This window comes from Miscanthus floridulus, chromosome 6, assembly GCF_019320115.1.
Source record: "Miscanthus floridulus cultivar M001 chromosome 6, ASM1932011v1, whole genome shotgun sequence".
Lineage (NCBI taxonomy): Eukaryota > Viridiplantae > Streptophyta > Magnoliopsida > Poales > Poaceae > Miscanthus > Miscanthus floridulus.
The window spans coordinates 142,728,745-142,750,829 of NC_089585.1; the positions used below are offsets into that span (position 1 = coordinate 142,728,745).

Below are 22,085 nucleotides of genomic sequence, written 5' to 3' on the forward strand. Positions count from 1 at the left end.
ATATTTTACTAGGAGGTACCATACAATTACAAGGTGGAGAAGGCTACAATGACGTCTCAAGGAGGTTAGTGGCGTCTGAGGGTGTCACATTCGATAGCAAGGTCAGGTACGACTTTCGCCAAGCCCTTGAGCCTCTGAACTGTACAGACGAGTCCAAAGCTCTCGGTGTCTGGTCCCTTTCCAACAACAATCACGGGTGTGCAGGGCTAAGCCTGTTTTCCTTTGATCTATTGGTGACAAGGTACTTCCTCCAAATATTAGCTCAATTTCTTTCTCTTCCTCTAGGTTGTTTCCTTCCATCCCTCCATCTTCTCCCTCAACTTCATACTCTTCATTGTAAAGGGGAGTGAGAGCCCATAGCTTGCTTCATGGTTGAGGATAGCCTATGTTGGGTTAGTTCATCCTTGTTCGTGCCTATGCTCCAATCTTAATGATGTTCACCTAGCACACTGCTTTACCCAGAAAGAATCAAATGGCCCAAGAAGGGGTCGAGTTGGGTTTAAAAAAATTAAAGCACAAATTAAAATCTTAACCTGGAGGAAGAAAACAGGTATGGGGCGTTTCGCCACGAGCTCACGTGTCGCCGTCGATCCTCGGAGAACGTCGGTCGTCGCCTTGTTCCTCTGCTCGCCTCCTCGCCTAGACGACGGTCTCGAGGGATTGGTGGAGGGGAATGAAAGGGAGAGAGAAATTCAGATCTAACCCTCTCCCGGTGTGAACCTACAATGCACTACATAAAAAGATTGGTTAGGGACCCAAAACCACACTTAGAGGCGAAAGTTAAGGGACATATGGTGCATTTTGCTCAATAAAAATTAACTAATTTCTACTCGATCCATTCCAACACACATAAATTAATATAGATATGAGTACATTCAAACCGAGCTTTTTTTACAAAATTTACGGACCGTTGGGTCCTCAATGATACCAGATGTTTCTCACCTTGCTCTATGCAACTCCTACCATTCCTACCAAGATGCACTAAAGGTGTAATTATCACTATTTGAGTCCTTTAGTCTTGTATTTTTCAACGTTTTAAATTTAAAGTTTACTCTAATTTTGTCCTAAGTATTTTTTTCCCAATTTTAATCAAGTTTATATAAAATACCCTAACAACATCCACAACTTCAAAATTAGTTTCATTGAATTTTCCCATAAAATATATTTTGATAGAACATTTATTTGATATATAAATACTAATATATTTTCTAGAAACTTAGTCAAGGTTATAGAAGTTTGACAACTATAATGTAAAATAGGGGCACTTGACTTCCTTAATCCACCGACCAAAATCATGCTATCCTCAAGCTAGTGCCATTGATTCTTCGTTTCCTGCGTCATAAACCACAGTAAGACGGTTCCGGAGTATCACGTTCACCAATTTATTTAGCCTAACAAATCGTCTCCATTATCCACATTAGGCCTTTCCATTCTCGTCCGACCTTGAAATCACATCAAAACCACAACCGCCATTACATGATGAAGTAGTGCTGCTAGTTACAATTAACCAAGTAAACAACCTTTTACCGAAAGAAAAACCAAGTAAACAACCAACATGGAAGCTAAGCTAGTACAGAAGGATTACATCATCTCCAAATTAATATATTCAAACCTACACATTTACATTGTTACTCCGCAATACAAATCTACACGCCTCTGGTCAGTTACCATATATGCAAAGGGAAAGGAGAGCAAAAATACAAGGGACTATCTATTTATTGAACCGAGCATGCCTAAAAAAAAAAGAGGGTGCCTGCCTCAGATCCCAATGGTTCAGCAATACAAAATTGTAGGGAGTCACATCTACGCCATCTTGTATTAAACCTTTGTCGATTCATCCAGGCCTGGTAAACCACAATGCACTTTGTCCATAACACAGGATGATCACTAGATTATCCTGTTAATCACAGTGCCTCCCCTGGACAGTGACTAGTCTAACAAAGAATAAAGAAATTCAGAAGCCTGTACATGCATATGGCTAAAGCAATAATTTACATGATTCACATAGCATCTGCAAAATTACAAACAAGAATATTAGTAACCTCATAAGTACAGATAGGGACTATGGAGAATGTTATTCTGGCAGCCTAGCATTTCGATCATAAGAAACGACAAGATAATCTTGATCATAAGTGGCAGGATATTCAAAGGGGTCGGTCCATCAACGCAGATGCATAGGAAAAAGAAGTCTTCAAGCATGAGTTTGCAATTATTATCCATAGAGCAGAGAATAAGTTTGTTCACGATGCACAAAAATGCCTAGAGTTCATATAATAATAATAAAACGTTACTTTATTTAATATATGATTCAAAGTAGGATCATTTCATACTGTTTCCTCTAAAAATAATAGAGTGTGTTATGTCAAGTAATAATACTTAAGACTAACAAGCAAATTCACATTATTATAATGATGACAGTAACAATGAATTAGTTCAGAAGGACATACCTTTTCTTAGTTCGGAGCAGAGGAACATCTTCAGGTGTGCAATAAACACAGCCGAAGTAGTGATTCTAACTTAGAGCTTTATCCATTGAAATGTCATCATGATCTTATCATTGGACTCCTAGGTCATTTAATAACTGCAATATCCCACGCATTTGAAGGTATGGGTTCTCCAGAAGTTTCTCATTGTTACACTGGCAATAACACAAACAAGTCAGCACCAACTTAATGTGGTGATAGGATACACATGGAATTAAATTTACTAAGAGGCTTGAAGTGCTTCAACATGTCAGTAGGAGCTATTCTAGGTATAAGATGCATAGCATTGTTCCTTAGTAATAATAATATAAGATAGGGGAGAAAACCTTAACCTGTTGAGCTTTTGAGATGAGGCTTTGAAGCATTCGTTGGTATATCTCTGGTTCCTCTGTCATCATTCTCTGTTAACACAGATTGTGTTAGGGCAAAGTGGACTAGAACTATCAACAATGAATCAGCAACTACCTCAATCATACCTTCAAAAGAAAAGCAGCAGAATAGTATGCTACCCTTGAATCTGTGTCATCCAGAAGACCCCTGTTGGTTGAATGGACGAATATCAAGCATCAGATTAACATTACAAATTAACCTACCAAGATAATGGAATATAAAAGGAGAATACCTGAAGAACTCATTGCCTTCTACCTCCTTCAGTGCCTCCTGATCAGCTGTGCATTTACCAATCAAAAGTAAAAGAAGTGCTGCTCGGATATCTGATGTAGCACCAGGAAGGTTGCCTCTTCCTGTGCTACCAACAGCAATACCCAATGCAATATCATCACTGGCTGCCCCTTCAAGCTGTATCAATGGCCAGAAAAACAAAGAAGTTGGTACACGGGCTACAAGCTGCATGGGAGCTATCGCAAGCCCTCTCAGAAGTAGTGCTGCCATTGATGCTTCACAGAAAGAAGTGGATTGACCAGATTGATCCATGCCAATATCTTGCAATGTCTCACTCCGGCAAAGATTCTTGTTTCCAACACTTTGGTGAGATGCAAGGGTTTCCAAATGACTATCAATGTTCTTGGATGTATAACCAAAAAGTTGACCAAGGGACTGAAGGCCCCTAACATGCATCACATTTGTGGATGGAATTCTCAGGCATAATTGAGAGAACAGCATGTCACACATCTGAAAGAGGAAGGTGCAAATCACAAATAATCAACTTTAGGATATTAGTGTAAATTTCAGTACCTCATTATGTAGGAGGTCCAGAGTAATAAACTGATTTGAAGTTCCATGGATTCCAAACAATCTTTTATATTTTTTAATCAATAAAGGTAAGTAATATGTGTACATTATTAATTTCTTTTGAATTCAGAGATTAAGAACATTGAAACTTGAAAAGCCTAATTCGTTGAACTTTATCAGAAATTCAAGTCCTTTGTGCTTACGTGGTCATTATATGCAGGAAATCTACTGAATGGAAAGAGGACCAACCCATGAACAAATATGATTTTAACACTTAAGAAAGAAGGGTGTGTGTGAGGGCGGAGGGCCATGTCACACAGCAAGTAACAAGAACCAGTCTGAAGCAGAAAGCCAGAGACTACTAACTATGAGCAGAACCAACTCATACCTTGAACAACTCCAAATTCAAATAACCATGAAAGAATATGATAGTACTTCCCATTTTAAGATGTAGCTGATGCCACCTATTTATTTTTTTGAAAACTTAAGTCACCTTTAACATGTAAGGCAACTGACACCGTACGTAAATGATGCTGACTTGTATGTATGCCAGATGTGTGCACAGAAATTGAAAGACAGTAAGGAAATTACCTTTAAGATGTTTATATGGTCCGTCTCATTGTTTTGAACTACAAGTAACAAAGCACTATTCATAATATCTATAACCGCAAAAGCTTTATCAAGACAATTTTTGCTACGATCAGCAGTTGCGTGGTCTTGCGTGTCACTGTCATCCAATAATAATTTGCAACGCATAGAAATTTGTCCAGCACATATAAGAATCCCCACCTAATGAAATTGTGTTTTGACTTTAGAAGCCCACAAAGCATACAAACAGGCAGAGAGACTTCTGAACACGATAGGTCTTGGCTACCAGCAACTTCAATTTCCTCTTGAAGCTTTTGGATTTTAGACCATACAGAACCATCTGTTTCTTCACTGATTTCTGAAAGGAGCAATTCAACTAACCAAATATATCCATGGTGCCTATATGATGAAATCTGTGAGTGAAGAAGTGAGTGCAAAGTTGCCCAGCAAAGCCTAGCTCTAAGCGCGACATCAGCATCGTCACATCCATCTTTAATGCTGCTAAAACACTTGCATGATTTCGTTACTTGGATCATATAAGAAAACTCATTGTCAATCCTGGAAAATGTGCTGGCAGTTCCATCAAGTTTCCTCATAACCTTGTCCAGAAGCTACATATATAGAAATTTTGATCAGAAGTCGAAAAACAAATGTTACTCAAAAACAACAATTGTGCAGCTTCCAGGTCATCCACAAACTACTAGTCCCTACTACAAAAAAGACCTAGACATATATTTCATTGTAAAAATAGAACAGGAGTGATACATACAGCACGCTATGAGCCTTTGATCTACAAGGTAGTTGTGAAAACAGAGGGAATCTTTAACCTCAAGTGGCTGTTTCTATGTGCGTGTGTGCGGCCCATCAATACTGTACCATATTAAGGGCGTACCCAGTGCAGAGAACTCCCGCTCTGTGCAGGGTCTGGGGAAGGGTGTCAGTGGCAAGCCTTACCCTCGGCTGTGCAATGCGAGGAGACCATGACTCGAACCCGGGACCTTCCGATCACAGGCGGTAAGACTCTACCGCTTGCACCAGGCCCGCCCTTCACTGTACCATATTAAACACTTGATTATTGAAGTTGTTATGGTTGTGCATACAGCTTATTCACTCCGCATACTGAGGTATAATGATATATACTTGCAGTTGCAGTTCTATGAAAGGAGCTAGCTATCCGAGGAAGGCTCTACACCTGCAAACCAGCGCTAGATTGTTTACTCAGTTTCATGTAAGCAAAGAGCCATAACTGGACGAAAAGAGCCAAAAGAAACACTCATATATCCATATCTTAATCTACTAACATATAGCATGTAATTGAAACACACAGTAGACAGTACCACATTCAATTGGTCGTATTGAGCAGACTGCGATAATGCTGCTGATATAGCTTTTCTTAGCATTTCTCCGACACCTTCAACGCCGTGCTTCACAGAAATGTAGAAAGCCTCAGGAGCATCAGCAAATGCAAGAAGGGAAGCAAGGGGCTGGGCATCATCATAAGTATAGGTCGAAATACCACCAGCCAAGCACGCTTCGTTTATTTGATGCACTACGTAGTCGAAAATGACAAAAAATAAATCCCGCTTCTCTTCCCTGGAGTTGGCTCGTGAATACTGTACAGGTGATAGATAAAAAAGGCATTTCATTAACTACATATAAAAGATGACAAAATGAAAAGCGTCTTAACCAAGAAACCTCCAGTGAAGTCAGAATTGTCAAACCACTATGATAGGGGCAATATGTTGTCATAATAATGGAGGTTCAAAATGGAATTGACAGCTGGGTATCAAGGGCAATCTGTTATCTCATAACAGACGGAAATTTGAAAAGGAACTTGCCAAACTTCAGCCTAGACTCCAGAAGGACAAAAGCAGCAATGACTAATCTTGGCTGTCAATATATACAATTTTATGTTGGCTATATTACCTAGCCATGTGTGGCAACCAAAAGTGAATTCCTATTCCACAAATTTTCATATCAATGATTAAAAAAAGGTAGCCCAAGGTGAATAATTTGGATAGCTGCAGGTGGAGCACAGATCAAGTGCAAAGTTCTCCAATAAATAATTTACGATCTATTGAGCTTATCATATATGACATCCAATCCTAATCAGGAAGGAATTCAATAGCACTGAAATGGGGATATTCTGCACAGAACTTACAAGTTTCTTAGTCAACAGTAAATATGATACATTTTCCTGTGTTCAAGCTTTGACTTATTAAAACAGGAGTATTAAAAAAAATTCCAGCGAACACATAGAAAGGCCAGATGTCTACATACGAATAAGAACAAACCTCAAGACAAATGTAGTCAATTCCACCAAGAAGATCAATCCGCTCGGGAACAAAATGTGTGTCACGAACACCATTCTGAGTTAAATCTGATACTTGGTACAGCATATTTGTTAACATGCAAATGAGCTTGCTGTGCACTACTTTTGCCCAAGAGTGCTCCACACTAATCTCAAGAAGAGTCTTAACCACCTGTTCAGGATTAAAATTTAAAAAACACAGAGGTGACTTAAAGAACATTTTCAGCAATAAAAACATTCATACAAACTAGTAAACAGTACATACTCTGCATTTTATCCAGACTTCTGAAGAAAAGCTAACCCATGTGTCAAATACATTGAAATCGATTGGAATAGAATCACAATAATTCTAAAAAACATCTGAATTTTCTAACCTCACTACATACATGAGACAAACATATGCGAATTGCAGAGCCCACTAGGAAAAGTCTTATGATGGAATAGATTTTTAGCCAAATCTCAAAGAACACAGTCAGCTCTATGTTGCGCTGATAGTTGGCCTTTTTGGTTTGCAAATGGTTTTGACTGTGACCCCAATAAACAAAAAATATATATATAATGCATGTTCAAATGATATCGTGCCTAGCATTGAATGAAATATAAAATAGGTATGTTTGCAGGTACATGATTAAACAAGGCAATCTCCAACATTTTTCTCTTTTACATAATACAGATGTGTGTGAAAATCAGGACCGAGAAATGCTGCAAAAAAGAATTAAAACATAACAAAAGTAAATTTGAAGATTGCATTTACCCTTATGTCCAGACCTCCCAGTCTACTCCTGATAATTTTTCCACCATCACAGACAAAGTAAAATAGACAACTCAAAGCTGAGGCCCACACGATCTCTTGCCGTTCCTCCATCTATGGAAGCAAGTAATTAATGAAACAATCACACATATCAGATTACCACCATACAAAAATATAGTTGCATAACATGGATTAATAAAGCCTTGCTCATGTTTTAGGGCTAAAAAATATGCTTAGAATTAATTAAATTAATCAATTAATTTAATAAAAAAACATGGATGAATTGGAGCATAAATACACATCCTCACGAAAAATAAATAAATTCATACAGATAAATATGACACTAAAAGAGAAAGATAGCTCTCCGAGAGCAACAATGAAAATAGTTAATTTGCTTACACATTTCCTTGAGATCAACAGAATACAAATATAGCAACCCAAATGCATGCTCAGAATCAATTTTCTAAAAATAATACCTGTACTAGGAGAAGGAGAACCTCAAAAAGTATTTTAAGAAGCCATGACTCAAATTGATCAATAGCAGGACTGATCTTCTGCTCTTCTTCAGGTTCTGCTTCCCTTGGTTCATCTATACTTGATCCGTATTCATTGCTCAGATAAGAATGGTTCACAGATTCACTTTTATCTATAAGCGGTGCATCTCCAACGACCATAGGTTCCAGCAGGTGTGCATGTACCCCGAGATTTAGGATCAAATCAAGGGCCTTCGTTCTGGCAGATGACTTTTGAGAGCTCAGCATACCCTGAAATGTTAATTATGTGAGAAAAATAATTGAAAATTCATTTTAAGGAAACCATTACGAAATGTATCGCACCTCAAGCATATAAAGTGTCAGAGGAGCAGCAGTCTCGGAGTCCATCATATACCTGGATTAAAATAAAAAATGAAAACCCCTTAAATAATTACATAAGAAGGTATAGACAGGTAGCAGCTGTCTTGACTCCTTTGACAGTGTGTTCATGATTACTGAAAGAGATCAGTATAGTATATCTTCTGTTCCTCAGAGATGACAATGTTTTGCTGTTAAAAATTATGCTGAATTTCTTGTAAAAAAATATACAAACAGGTGTTTCAGGCTTTAATTCCTCGGAAGTGGATATCATCACAGATGGAAAAAGAAGTTTATTTTGCTACGTTGAGCAATTCACTGTCTACTTCACTCCCCAAACAAATTCCAGCTTGGTTTACTCCTCAAAACTAACTGACATAGTAAAATGGATTTTCTTCCTATGAAAGCTGGACTAGGGGAAAACATAGCTAAGCACTTCGCAAAAGTCATACATTCAATCATAAAGTCCACTGATTTTCCTTTAAAGTGTAATATCATGATTTTGAGAGAAGAGTTGTTATGTCTTCCAATATCACTGTTCTTTTTTTTGGTAAATGCAACCTTGTACTATGTGACTAATAATTCAAATAGCTGGTTTGAATCACTAATTTAATAAATACAAGATATAAAAATGTAAGTCCTTACAATGTGCACATCAAAACTGCATCCCAAATCATACGAGCAAGACAGAAGATACATTCATGTGAGAAAAGATTGCAGATCAGGAGAAAAAGTATTAAGCTGAGAGATTTACTAAGAAAAAAATGCAACCTTTGTTGAGCAAAGAAACTACTCCATCCGGTTTCTTTTACATGTCGTATTAGCTTTGTCCTAAGTCAAACATTTCTATCTTTGACCATCTATTTTTTTAAAAAAAAATTGTATAGGTTAACAACATAAGATTTATGTTTTTAATTAACTATATGAAAAATACTTTCATAATATATAATTCACATGTTGTGAAACTACATGGATTTTTTGAAATTGATGGTCAAAGTTAGGAATGTTTGACTTAGGACAAACCTAATACGACATATAAAAAAAACAGAGTAATAAAAAGAGAATATGTAACCACAATGCCATGTTGTCAAAAACTCAAAATATCAAGAGCATTTGCAAAATTTAATGTTGGAGAATAAATAACAAGAAAAAATGGGGCATAGAATAATACATGTCGATGACAAGTTTGATAAGGACACTGAATGCCACGTCTGCTGAAGGTTGCCGACTCTGGGTGCTCAATCTTGAAGGAGCAATCGATTGATTTGCATTTGAAGTTGCTTCTGAACAAACTTCAGCTATGACTTCAGAAATTTCAGCAGGATTCAATCTTAAGGGTTGCTGCTCACTAGAAAAAGAAGGTAACATGATGAGCAAGACAAGCATGCAAATACATTGTTAGACATGGTTGTGGCACATCGTAAACAAGACATGAAATTCAAGCTACAGTATATACAGAGGATTTACAAAGTGCCTTTGGTAACTATTATTTTCCGTTCCCTACATCAAGTATATAAGAGTCACAATGAACTCATCTATAAATACAGATGTTCCTACAAATAAGGGTGTGTGATACCATACAAGTAAATAAATCAAAATGACAACATACCTGTAGTATCTATACTGGAAAAGAGGGCGTGCTCGAGGCTGGAATGTGTTTATTGGTATGTTCATCCTAAAAAAAGAAGGTTAGACCATTCCAAAATAAGTTTATTTGGATCATTGCCAATTTAAACAAATTATGCATGTAGTTACAAAGTTTATGCTAGAGAACTACTTTTGTACAGGTAGCAAGTATCAATAGCCTTTAGTTTAACATTTGCATAGAACACTTAAGGATATGCCAGCAGAGCAGATGCACAACTAGAAAGATCCAGGATACTAATAAGAACAAAATTTGCCAGAGGAGCAAAGATTACTACAGAGAGAAAAAATTATGCTTGAAAAACTTAGAACAAACTCCCCGTGAAATGCTAAAATGAAGCATAAAAGGATAGATGCACTATTAATCGCAGCAACAATACAAATAAATAACAGGCAATACCAGACTTGATTTGGGGCTGATCTCATGCGTTTTGAAGCAGTTATTGCTTTTAAATGACTTTGTGATGACGCAAAAGTACTTGGGGCAGAAGATGAAGGTTGCAGCAAATCAATATCTGGAAATTCCTGGGTAACAGAATATTTCCACTGTTGATCGTTAATTTTCGCATCCATATCCCCAACTAGAAGAGCGGCAGCACCGACTTCAAGAAAACCATGTATATGAAAATCTCGAAGACCCACAAAATCACTGCTGCTGATAAACAAAAAATGAGAAACATAGTTAGTATTTGCAAAAAACAAAAACTAATGGGGACAAAAAAACTACAAGGACAAGAGATCTACCTTTCTTTGGCAGATAAGGATGACTGCCGTTCGCCATGCACATGCCATCGCCAGCTTAAAATGTCAAAGGATATATATTTGCTATCATCTACAGGTTCACCCACATCAACTTTTTCACTTGCTGATGATATCAAATCAGGTGAACTATGGCATTCCTTCGATTCAAGATGTTCTCTGTTGCTAATAACTTCTGGAGTTAGTTGAGAAACTAAGGACTTATTCAAAAATGATGAAAGTGAAGGAAGCGATTGCTTTGACGCAACTATTGATTGGAATGACAACTTTGGAGTATGCCTTGCAACCAATGAGCGAACATAGTTTAAAGACTTCACAAGAGATGCTGAAGCAAAGTTGGATATTGGTGGGGCAAGAGTTGAGGAATTTGTTGCAGCTGCTGCTGATACATAATTCTGGGCAAAAGATGCTGCTCTGTTATTTGCCATCAGGTCACATTTTGCAATCGTATTTGCACAAAACAGATCGATTTGTCGCAGAGTTTGCACCCTTGGAATATACCTGAAGACAAAGTCCTTGATTGTTTTAGTGCAAACAAATTTCACCAACTGAAATAAGAGACAAGAAGCAGTCCACATACCGGATAAGATATCTCTTTAACAATGACACGCATCTCGGGACAACTGCTGGGCTGGTTCAAAATATTGTCCAAAATAGGAAAATGGGTAAAGTCAATGATCTCGAAATGAACCCAAGTACAACAAAGAATATTGTTGAGTATTTTTTTCATTATAAAAAACTATTTAAGTTAATATATGTTGTTGAGAAACAAGAGATTTATCTACGAATCAAAGTTCCTGTTTCCCCTATTGTCTTGCAAAGAAAAGAACAGCAATCAGAAGATTGATAAACACATTAAGATATCAAAATCTGAAAGCATACCTACGATCACTTTCTGCAAGCGCATGGTCAATGAGGACATTATAAGCCATATCCATGGTTGAAGGGTTGGCTATATAATCCTGCCAGCATATAATAATCTCCATTGAGAAATGGGATGAATATGAAGGAAACACTTGAGGAGATAAGAAATTAAGAGGATGCTTCTGCATTAGATAACTTCCTTTGCAACCAACATTGACATGATCAAGAGCAGTAACACGGAAAGCAGGGAAGCTAGGCGTGCTGGGCAGCTATGAGATGACAGGTATGCCAGAATGTAAGGAAGCAAAACAGCCACACCTAGACAAGAGAATTTGCTACAGTTTCAAAAGATTCAACAGGGCGTGTGGTGTACGCTACGCCACGCCACGGTATACTTGTGTCCTACATGGTATGCAATCATTCGTCGATGATTAACCCATGAGTAACGGAATGTATTCAATCAGAACGTCACAACAAGTTGTGCTGAGGCCATTGGTGGGGAAAAAAAGAGTTTTTAGTCATGAATTTTAAGTAAATTTTGCCATCTTTTTTAACTATACTACTAAGCATAGATACAAAATTTGAGTCGTAGTATATGTGCAGTGCTGTATCAGCATGGCACGAGGAGCGAATAGATCGAGAATAGGTGTCAGTCAAGTGGGGGTTCACAAGGGTGAATAGCATATCGACAAAGCACCGACGCGTTACTGCTTCACCACGTGTCAATCAACATATCACGAAATATCTTTTTTCTTTCCGTTCCTTTTTTTTTTTTGGGGGGGGGGGGGGGGGGGGGGGGTCCTACTCCTAGATGTTTGGAGAGAAATGAATCCAGGCATGTTTCCGAATATTTTGCATAGAGCAATTAACATTGGCATTGAAATTCAAGTGTAATCTATGTGCAACGGGCTAAGCAAAGGGGACAGGTGCAGCTGAAATTCTTTTGTGTGGAGAAAGCAAAGTATGGAAATGTAGCTGACAACATACATACATGGTTAGTATAACAGATAGATATAGCATGAAATGAAATGGTTTGGCACTTGTGTCCACATAATAATATAACAAACAGTATTACGTATTATAGAGAATCGTTGATGAGACGAGGAAGAGGAGGAAAATGAGAGAGAATCGTCCATCCGAGTAAGCAACAGTAATAATGAGAGAGGGTGGTACCCGGAGCGTCCGTGAAGCCTCTGCGGCGGCAGAAGCGGCAGCGGCAGCTGGGCCATGGGTGTGCGGGGCGGGCGGCGAGAGGCAGTCGGCGACAGCCCTCCGAAGCGGCTCTGGCGGCTTGCGGGCGGAGGCGGTGGATATGGAGCCGGCGGCGGAGACGGATCGCGGCGGGCGGTGGGGCGGGACGGGTGCCCCCGCGGGCGCGGGCGTTGGCGCGGCGGGGGCATAGTGGCGCGCACTGGCGACACGCTTGGCTCCCTCCCGGAGCGGCATGTGGCGGAGACGGAGCGATCTCGGCTCTCGGAGACGGACGGGCTCCCTCCCGGCCCGGGAGAGGGAGACTAGCTAGGTCAGGAAGAGAAACCCTAGGTCAGGTCAGGTGTCTAGCTAGGTCTCCTCGTCCTCCTCCTCCTGTCCTGAGAATACTCCTGCCTGTGGGCTGTGGGGGTGCTGGGGGTGGTGGGCGTCGTCGGCATTCGGCCTCGGGGCGACCAGCCTGGCAATTCCCTGGCCAGTGGCAGCACAACCACAGCACAGCAGGTCGGGAGGGGAGGGGAGGGGAGGGGAAGAAGCTGCTGGCTGAATCAGCAATTCAGCATGGTTGATGCGGGTGGAAGGTTGAGATGAAATGGTGGAGTTGCCGATTTGGGTTGCTTCCGGCCATTTCGGTCCCCTGCCGGCTCGGGATCGGGGAAGGGAAGAGGAAGACCCACAGCAGGGAAAGCAGGGAGGCAACTTCATTGGGTGGGCCAACATCTGTCCTCTTCTTTCTTTTTCATCTGGGCCTAGCCCAACCCACCAAGCCACAAGCCCATCAATCATCCATAGGCCCATATCAAGTGGTAGTGTATGTACCACAAGCCCATCCATCATCCACTATCATCGTCCTCGTCTCAACTCTGTCCGATCATCCTGCAAACTAATCACAGATCGCACAAATGGATGGAAATCACAGATCGCACAAATGGATGGAAATCACAGATCGCACAAATGGATGGAATGAAAAGGAGATCTTGATCAAATCTATCGTCTAAGCCGTGCCAACGTATGTAACGATGGTCTTCAAAATCTCAATAAACATTTGCAAAGGGATGACGGATGCCCATATCGCAGTAGTGGTGGGGTGATAACGATGATAAGAAAAGGATTCATTGGCAAGTCCGGTGGAAATTATGTTCTCCAAAAAATAGAGGTGGTATGGGGTTCAGGGACTTCCATAGTTTTAATTTGGCTATGTTGGCAAAACAAGTCTGGAGACTTCTCTATTACCCTCACTCTTTTATGTGCAAGGGTGTTGAGAGCAAAATATTACCCAGATGGAAAGCTCCTTCATGCGAAAATGAAGAGTGGGAGTTCTTTCACTTTGGCTGAGTGTGTTAGCGGGACTGGATTGCTTTAAACGTGGCTATATTTGGCGCGTTGGAGATGGCACACAAATAAATATTTGGAGGGATAATTGGATTCCAGGGAGTCTCAATATGAAGGTTCTAACACCGAGAGGAAACACTCATCTATGGTGGATGAACTTATTAATCCCATTGATGGAAGGTGGGATGTAAACCTTCTTAGATCTTTGTTTTGGCCGGTTGATGTATATAGGATCTTACATATTCCTATTTATAGTGGCCGAGAGGATTAGGTGGCTTGGCACTTCAATCGTAATGGATTATTCACCGTCAAATCAGCATATCATTGCCAATGGTCATCCAAATTTGGGTCCAGGCTTATCACTCCATCAGCAGGAGGATCGGGGGGCAGACTCAGTGTGGAAGAAACTCTGGAAACCGTCAATTATTAGCAAGGTGAAAATTTTTGCTTGGCAGGTGCTTCATGGCTGCATCCCATGCCATGTGATTTTGGCAAATAAGTATATTACCAATGCAGTTAATTGTCCTACGTGCCAAATGGAAGCAGAAGACATTAAGCACGCTGTCGACAGAATATCGTCGGCGGTCCTCCGAGGGGTATCCCACGAAGGTAGATTGATCGGCAGAGAGACGTGTAATCAAGAACAAGAAGGCAACAGAGACACACAAGTTAGACAGGTTCAGGCCGTCAGTATGACGTAATACCCTACTCCTGTGATCTGTTGGTTTGTATTGGCTATCGTATGCTATTGTGTGAGTTTGGAGGGGGTCCCTGCCCGCCTTATATAGTCCGGGGAGTAGGGTTAGAAGTCGGTTAGATCTGAGAGATAATCGGAAAGTAATAATAGATTACAGGAATCATGGGATCATACGTATCCTAACAGATCTCGTAGTATCTTCAGAATATCTTCCCGGTGTCTTACAGAAGGCGTCGAACAGAGTCGTGCCCCACAAGGCTTCATCTCGTGGGCTGGACCGCCCCTGAGGGCGTAGCCTATGTGGTCTGCCGTGGGTATCCGAGGTCGTACCCCCACACGCATTATTTTCATGCTGCCAAGCAAGGGAAGTACGGACCTCGTTGGACATTTGGGAACACATTGAGAGAATGATGATCGTGGATAGATCGGGGTCTATTTTTATCCAGAAAGTGATCAGGTCACAAGGTAAGGTGAGGGAGCTCACCCTTGGCCGAGCTGAACTGATTTTGACCGGTTGCTGTTATATTTGGTGGCAGAGACGACAGCGTGCTCATGGGGAATATATCCAAAATTATCCAAGGTCAGCCTTGTCAATCGCTGCAATAACAACGAATTATTCTGCTGCATCAAAGAAGGGAGCAGTGATCAATCAAGGCTGGAAGAAACCTTTAGAGGGATGTGTGATGATTAATGTGGATGCCGCCTATGATGAAACAAAGGGATCGGGGAGTTTCGGTGCTGTCATTAGAGACTCCACGGGTGGCTTTATTGTTGTATCACACAACTTCATACCACATACAGTTGATGCGGCCACAACAGAAACATATGCGTTGAGGGATGTACTCCTTTTGGCACAACAATCCTTTTGGCACAACAAATCGGTTGTAGTCGAGTGGAGATCCAATCATATTGTATGGAGGTTGTCAATACTATACAGGATGGAGGTTTCTCTGCAGCAGCTGCAGCAGCAATCTACTATGAATGTGCCTAATACTAGAAGGAATTCACTGTAATTTCCATTAGACATTGTAATAGAATTTGTAATTCAGTTGCCCAGTTCTCAGGTCTAGATAGATGATCCCCCGTCATCTATCCTGCTTTTGCTTGTAAACGATGTATCCATTCTGTTGAATCAATAAAGCTTGCTGAAAGTTTCAAAAAAAAAACACGTATAGCTAAATAATATGTACTCTCCTTTTCTAAATTATAAATATTCTAACATTTCAAGATATATAGTTTTCACTATGTATATAGATAAATATTATGTTTAGGTACATGATGGAATTATATATCTATAAAAGCTAGAACGTTTTACGGCATAGAAGGAGGAAAGCTAAAACATCTTATTATAATATGGAACAAAAAGAATAGCACCTATTTTATATTTAAATCATAAGCGATAACTTTTTGAGCAAATTGGCACATGTAAAACTGAGGTTTTTAAGCTGAATGACATGTAACAATTATTAATACTTGTAGTTTTTAAAGTTTGATCAAATATTATCCTAGGCAATAATTTTTTAAAACTTCAAAAAATAAATAACAATGCAAGCATGTGTGTTTTGAGTAGTACTAGCTAACTGGACAGCAGGAAGAGAAAGATCTCGATCGCGGGAGGTACACCGTACACGCAGCAACTAGCATGACAGATTTGAATTGAATAAATAAACATGGTTATTAAGCTAAGCCGCGTCCATAAAGCGCGCCGACGAGTATGGTGCACCGACGGGAGAGCGCCGACATCATCTCTTTTTCATTCATTTGTATTTAATAGTATGTCACGTATTTGTTTTTGATGACATATCATTATTTTAATGAAAAGAGAGAAAAGATAGGTTTTATAGAGATGAAACTCTCTTGACAGGATTATCATCTCCCTATGAGTCTTAAAATCAAATGTCTATCAAACTATGGCACGCATGAAAAAAAATTGCATGGGGGATGCAGCGCGCTCGCGTGCAACCCCTAGCTGGATTGTTGCCGCGTGGACACGACTTGCATGGCACGGCAGCTGGATTCAACTTGGCCCCGTGCATCCCATCGGCTTAGCATCACAGGAATCATGGCTCGGCTCCACTTTGGCTCTTCCCATCGCGACCCTCCCCTTGACTCCGCCGCCGCCTCTAACTCCACCGCCGCGTGTACCCGAGGAAGAGCACGCCGCGACCTCTACCTTCGCACGTCGCCGTCGCCAGAGCCTTTTGCCCGAGCCCCCTACTCTACTTGCGCCGATCTGTTGGTCTAAGTGGTCGCTGCTGCCGTCGCCGTAGGTCACCGTCGACGCTGCTGTCGCCGACGATCTGAGCCTCTGGCTGGGCACCCTCGCCGTCCGCCGCGACCATCTGCCACCAAATCCGTCTGTGCCAGAAGGGGCCAAGTACGCTTCATCCAGAACCCCTGATTCATGTACTGACTGTATCTGTATCCATCCGGCAACCCTGCTGATTCCTGTACTAACTGTAAATTTGCATGCAGTTTGGGTACTCTAGGACATTGGAGCGACATGGATTTGCAAGAAACATGATGTAGGTGCTGCAGCGTGACCCATTTGACAAATGATTCAAGAACTATGGATTCCTTGAAGAACTGAAAGTGTACATAAATGTAGATGTTTTGAAAGGACCGACGGATTATCAACAATTGTATCAGTGTAGAGTTCATTGATACTTGTGAAAATAGTGGTTCACAAGCATAATGTAAAATGTGTTTTTTATCTGAAATATATTTGAATGTTTTCAAATCAGCAGTAGTGAATTGGATGTCTGAATAATCTCATTGTTTCTCTGAAATGCATTGTTCTGAACAAGCTCCTATTCAGAGCAAAGTCTGTAACTTCCTAAATTGATGATTTTGCACTCCATCAAAATGTAACTTCCTAACCGCAGTTTACACTGTAGCATCTTGATCAACTCCCATTAAGAGGCTTGTGTATCCTCCTGGTATGTATGGAGCAGCCATTGCAGAAGGATCTGCAATTAAATTAAAGTGTGGCATTGTGGAATTAGCATATCCACCTTGCATGAAAGGAGCATCCATGGCTGAAGATGGCCCAGCATTAAAATCCTGTCATAGCTTAAGAAAGTGTTCACAAATCATGAATGTGAGGGAAAATTGTGAAAATAGCTAATGTCTTACAGTTATTTGGTTTGGATCAGCACGTTCATCTCTTGTTTGTACATCATTAGTTTCCAGATCTTCACCTACAATGAAATATATGTGATGATGCAAGATTTTTTAAAAAATTGTAGACATAAGCAAAAGTTAGTGGGCAGGTCACTACCTTTCTTCTGAGCACCCTTCTTCTTCTTCCCTGCCTTCTTTTCAACAGCATTTTTAAATCGTGTATTCTTTGGACCTTTTATTACTTGAGGAATTTTAAATGATATTACACCATTTAATGGTTCTCGGACACTTTCATTTGGAACTGGAGGAACCTCCTTGGATTTTTTATGCATCTCTCTTAGATAAGTATCCGCTTCCAAGTTCCAGTTATGTATGGCTTTCTGCAATTTATCAAGAAGAAAAGGCACAACGATCTAAACGGATAACCAACCTGTTTGTTCGTCTTCTCGACGACCATCATAAAAAGCATCAATTTCTAGTGCACGTGAATCCTCCATGAGAGAAGAATATGCCACCATGTCAACAATTGTGATTCCGTCTTCTTGGCCTCCAATGTTTTCCATGGAGGCGGCTGCTGGTTCATCCATGGAAGCGGCAGCAGCGGCGTGCAACTGGTCTAGGACTCAAGGCATCGATCTGTTGGGGCGTCGTCTCGTATTCAACATGACTTTGATGAGGGCTGAGTCGATGCGAGCCGAGCCGTCTGCCAATTGGAGCCGATTGGGATGCACGGGGCCGAGTTGAATCTAGGTGCCGTCCGATGCAAGTCGTGTCCACGCGGCAACAATCCAGCTGGGGGTCGCACGCTAGCGCGCTGCACCCATTGCCCATGCAATTTTTATCTCTTTACATTGAGAGTGGGTGTTTCATCCAAGTTTCATTTCATTCCATATGACATAGTCATTTTAGAAATAACCCAATGAAATTCTCCACTAAGACTGCCCTGATGAGTTGTCTACGTTTTAGTATAAATAGGTTGGTGCTGTCAGAAGAAACGTGGCTAGAAAAAATATAAAAAATAAGTTGATGACGGGCTTAGCAACTGAGTTTTTTTACTTACTTTTGTTAATTTACACGCTGTGTTGTATGTGTATCAGAGTCGTCCGATCCGAGTAATATTTATCTGCACTAATAATTATTAAAACTTATCTAGTAGTCTTCTAATTAAAACACCTAAACTTATTAGATGACACCAAAACTCGTTACAAATATCATCGCTGTCGCAGTAGACAACAATTAGCCAGAAATACAAAAACATATATGCACACTTCCACGACACAGAACAAGTAGAGTTTTAATTGACTCTTCAGCTCACATTTTCTGCCGATGATCACACGTACCTACTTTGTGTCGTTATCATCATTTTATATTGAGTTTCAATGTTAGAGAAAGGATCACCCCAAAAGTCTAACCTGTTGGGGGAGCAGAATACATACATATACATAGATAGGGAGGGAATGCATTTTTAAACAGGGCATTGTGGAATACAGTATCTTACAGGTGGTGAGGAAGCGAGAGAGACGACGACCTTTTAGACACGCGTAAAGGCAAACATGGGTAAATGGCAAGAAGGAAGGAAAGATCCAAAGAGCAGCATGCATCTTTCTTTGGTACAAAAAGGCCACCGCGCGCGCCTGATCTGACTGAAGAAGCAGCAGACAGCAGACAGCAGACAGCAGACCGCAGAGCCTTAACTCTCCTCTTTCCCACCTCCACCTCCGGAAACACTGATCGACTTGGCCAGTTGGGGGGCGGGACGGGGATCGGAGGAGGAAGATACACGCGCCCGCCACCGGCGACCCACCTGCCCCCGCCCACCTTCCCTCCTCGTCCTCGATGGGCCACGGCATCAGCTGCAGCCGCGACGGCGGCGAGGAGCACGACTTGCTCCGCGCGGTGCAGCTCAGCGACCTGGACGCCCTGGAGGCCCTCCTCGCAGTCGCAGCCGACCCGGAGCTCGCCCGCCGCGCCACCACCACATATGACCGTCTGTCCCTGCTCCACATCGCCGCCGCCAATGGCCAGCTGCAGGTTCGATCGCTCGCTTCCATGTTGTCTGTCGTTTGTTTGTCTCTCGCAGAGTCGCAGCCTTTGCAGTTGTAGTGCAGGCAGAGGTTACTTAATCTTACTTACTTATCTTGTGGTTTCTCCGATCCATCGATCGCTCCTTGGCATCGACGACATGGATATATTGACCATCGCCAGGTGCTCTCCATGTTGTTGGATGACGATGGCGCCGGCGCCGGCGGGGCACACGCACCGGCACGCCCGGACGTGGACGTGCTCAACCGGAAGAAGCAGACCCCGTTGATGCTGGCGGCCATGCACGGCAGGACGGACTGCGTGCTCAGGCTGCTAGACGCGGGAGCAAATGTAAGTACTACTAGTCTTGAGTTTATTTCGCTTCATGGTCACGGTGTCATGGATGGATGAATGCATGGGACAATCAATGGGTGATGGGTCCCGTTCCTGTACCTGACGAACTGAACTAATGGCTTGCTCAGATCCTGATGTTCGACTCGGTACACGCGCGGACATGCCTCCACCACGCGGCCTACTACGGTCATGCCGACTGCCTCCAAGCCATCCTCTCGGCCGCCAAGACCGCGCCTGTGGCCGACTCATGGTACGGTGCGCGAGAGTGACAGGACAGCTCGATCGACCATCATCCTCATCCTCATCCTCATCCTCATCCTTATGCATGATAAATATGACATGGCGCTTGCTTGCTTCGCTTGCAGGGGCTTCGCGCGGTTCGTGAACGTGAGGGACGAGCACGGCGCCACGCCGCTGCACCTGGCGGCCAGGCAGGGGCGGCCGCAGTGCGTCCACCACCTGCTCCACGCCGGCGCCATCGTCTCCGCTCCAACAGCCTCCTACGGCTTCCCCTGCAGCACGGCGCTGCACCTGGCTGCACGCCGCGGCAACCTGGACTGCGTCCGGGAGCTCCTCGCCTGGGGCGCTGATCGCCTCCACAGGGACTCGGCGGGAAGGATCGCCTACGCGGTGGCCCTCAGGCGCAGCCACCGAGCGTGCGCAGCGCTGCTGAACCCAGCGGCGGCGGAGCCCATGGTGTGGCCTTCCCCGCTCAAGTTCATCAGCGAGCTCAACCCGGAGGCCAAGGCCCTCTTGGAGGCGGCCCTGATGGAAGCCGACAGGGAGCGGGAGAAGCAGATCACTGTCAACCTGAAGGGGGGCACCACAACCAAAACCGACTCTGACGATGACGGCACCACCGCCGCCAGCAGCAGCAGCAGCCTTGACGACGACGACGCCACCGAGCTGTGCGGCATCTGCCTGGAGCAGGCGTGCAGTATGGAGGTGCAGGACTGTGGGCACCAGATGTGTGCCGCGTGCACGCTGGCGCTGTGCTGCCACAGCAAGCCCAACCCGACGACCCTGGCTGTGCAGCCGCCGGCCTGCCCGTTCTGCCGCGCCACCATCACCCGGCTGCTGGTGGCCAACAACAAGACTAGCAACAGCAGTGATGAGGCAGCCCTGGGCGGCGTTAGGTCCCATGGTAGCAGCAGCTTCAGGGGGCTCACCTCGGCCATCAGGTCCTTGTCCTTGTCCAGGATTGGTCGTGGCTCCGGGAGGGTAGCCGACAGCGACGGCATATGTCATGGACAAGCCTCCACACCACGTGGTGTCAACAGCTTATTACCTGCACAAGCAATAATCCAGTCATTCTTTGAGGACCAAGGATCGAAATGATTACCAAGCCCAGGCTAGATGGAATATAATACAGTTCACAGCTCTGCTGCTGTAAACAATGGTGCCGGATCAAGACTCATACATACTGCAATACAAGTAGATATTTTTTTAATATATAAGGAATGAGTAGAGTTAGTAGCCATTAATTCTTGGATTTGGTAGTCAATAATATGTTGTGGCATCATATATATATATATATAGATTTGTACCCTCTGGTCCTGCCAAAACGCTGCGAGATCAAGACTGCAAGACTTGTGTATTTTGTGTTATGGTATAGGTGTGAGTCTGGGGCATGAACATTCAGCATCATGAAGCCAGCAGGTACCCATGAACGGATTCAGAATGCATGCAATATAATGCAGGGAGATGAACATTAATGATTTGTAAAAAAATGTGAAGGATGCGTTTCCTTTCCACATCACATAGGCCACGTATCACCAGATCGCCTATCACAGGTGATAGGTGAGGTCATGCAATGACCAAGTGTGTTTGTAGTGTTCCATTTTCTATATGACAAGTGCACCAAGATATTTTCTATCTATCATTGATTAAGGAAATAGAGAAATAC

At 42.5% G+C, this 22,085-nt stretch overlaps 1 protein-coding gene and 1 pseudogene across 1 annotated transcript; one reads left to right on the forward strand and one right to left on the reverse strand.

Annotated features, from left to right (window-relative positions):
* Positions 1-1,270: 1,270 nt before the first annotated feature.
* On the reverse strand, positions 1,271-13,305 carry LOC136457197 (uncharacterized). Its single transcript, XM_066457244.1, is given in 19 exon segments — positions 1,271-2,011; positions 2,448-2,638; positions 2,816-2,884; positions 2,960-3,020; positions 3,106-3,614; positions 4,266-4,432; positions 4,435-4,873; positions 5,600-5,875; positions 6,557-6,745; positions 7,328-7,438; positions 7,801-8,088; positions 8,161-8,212; positions 9,347-9,523; positions 9,785-9,850; positions 10,220-10,474; positions 10,564-11,079; positions 11,159-11,209; positions 11,461-11,540; positions 12,616-13,305. Coding segments are annotated over 18 exon segments (3,663 nt in total). The 5' UTR covers positions 12,889-13,305; the 3' UTR covers positions 1,271-2,011; positions 2,448-2,554.
* Positions 13,306-19,639: 6,334 nt separating this feature from the next.
* Positions 19,640-22,083, forward strand: LOC136457198 (E3 ubiquitin-protein ligase XB3-like; annotated as a pseudogene).
* The last annotated feature ends 2 nt before the right edge of the window (positions 22,084-22,085 follow it).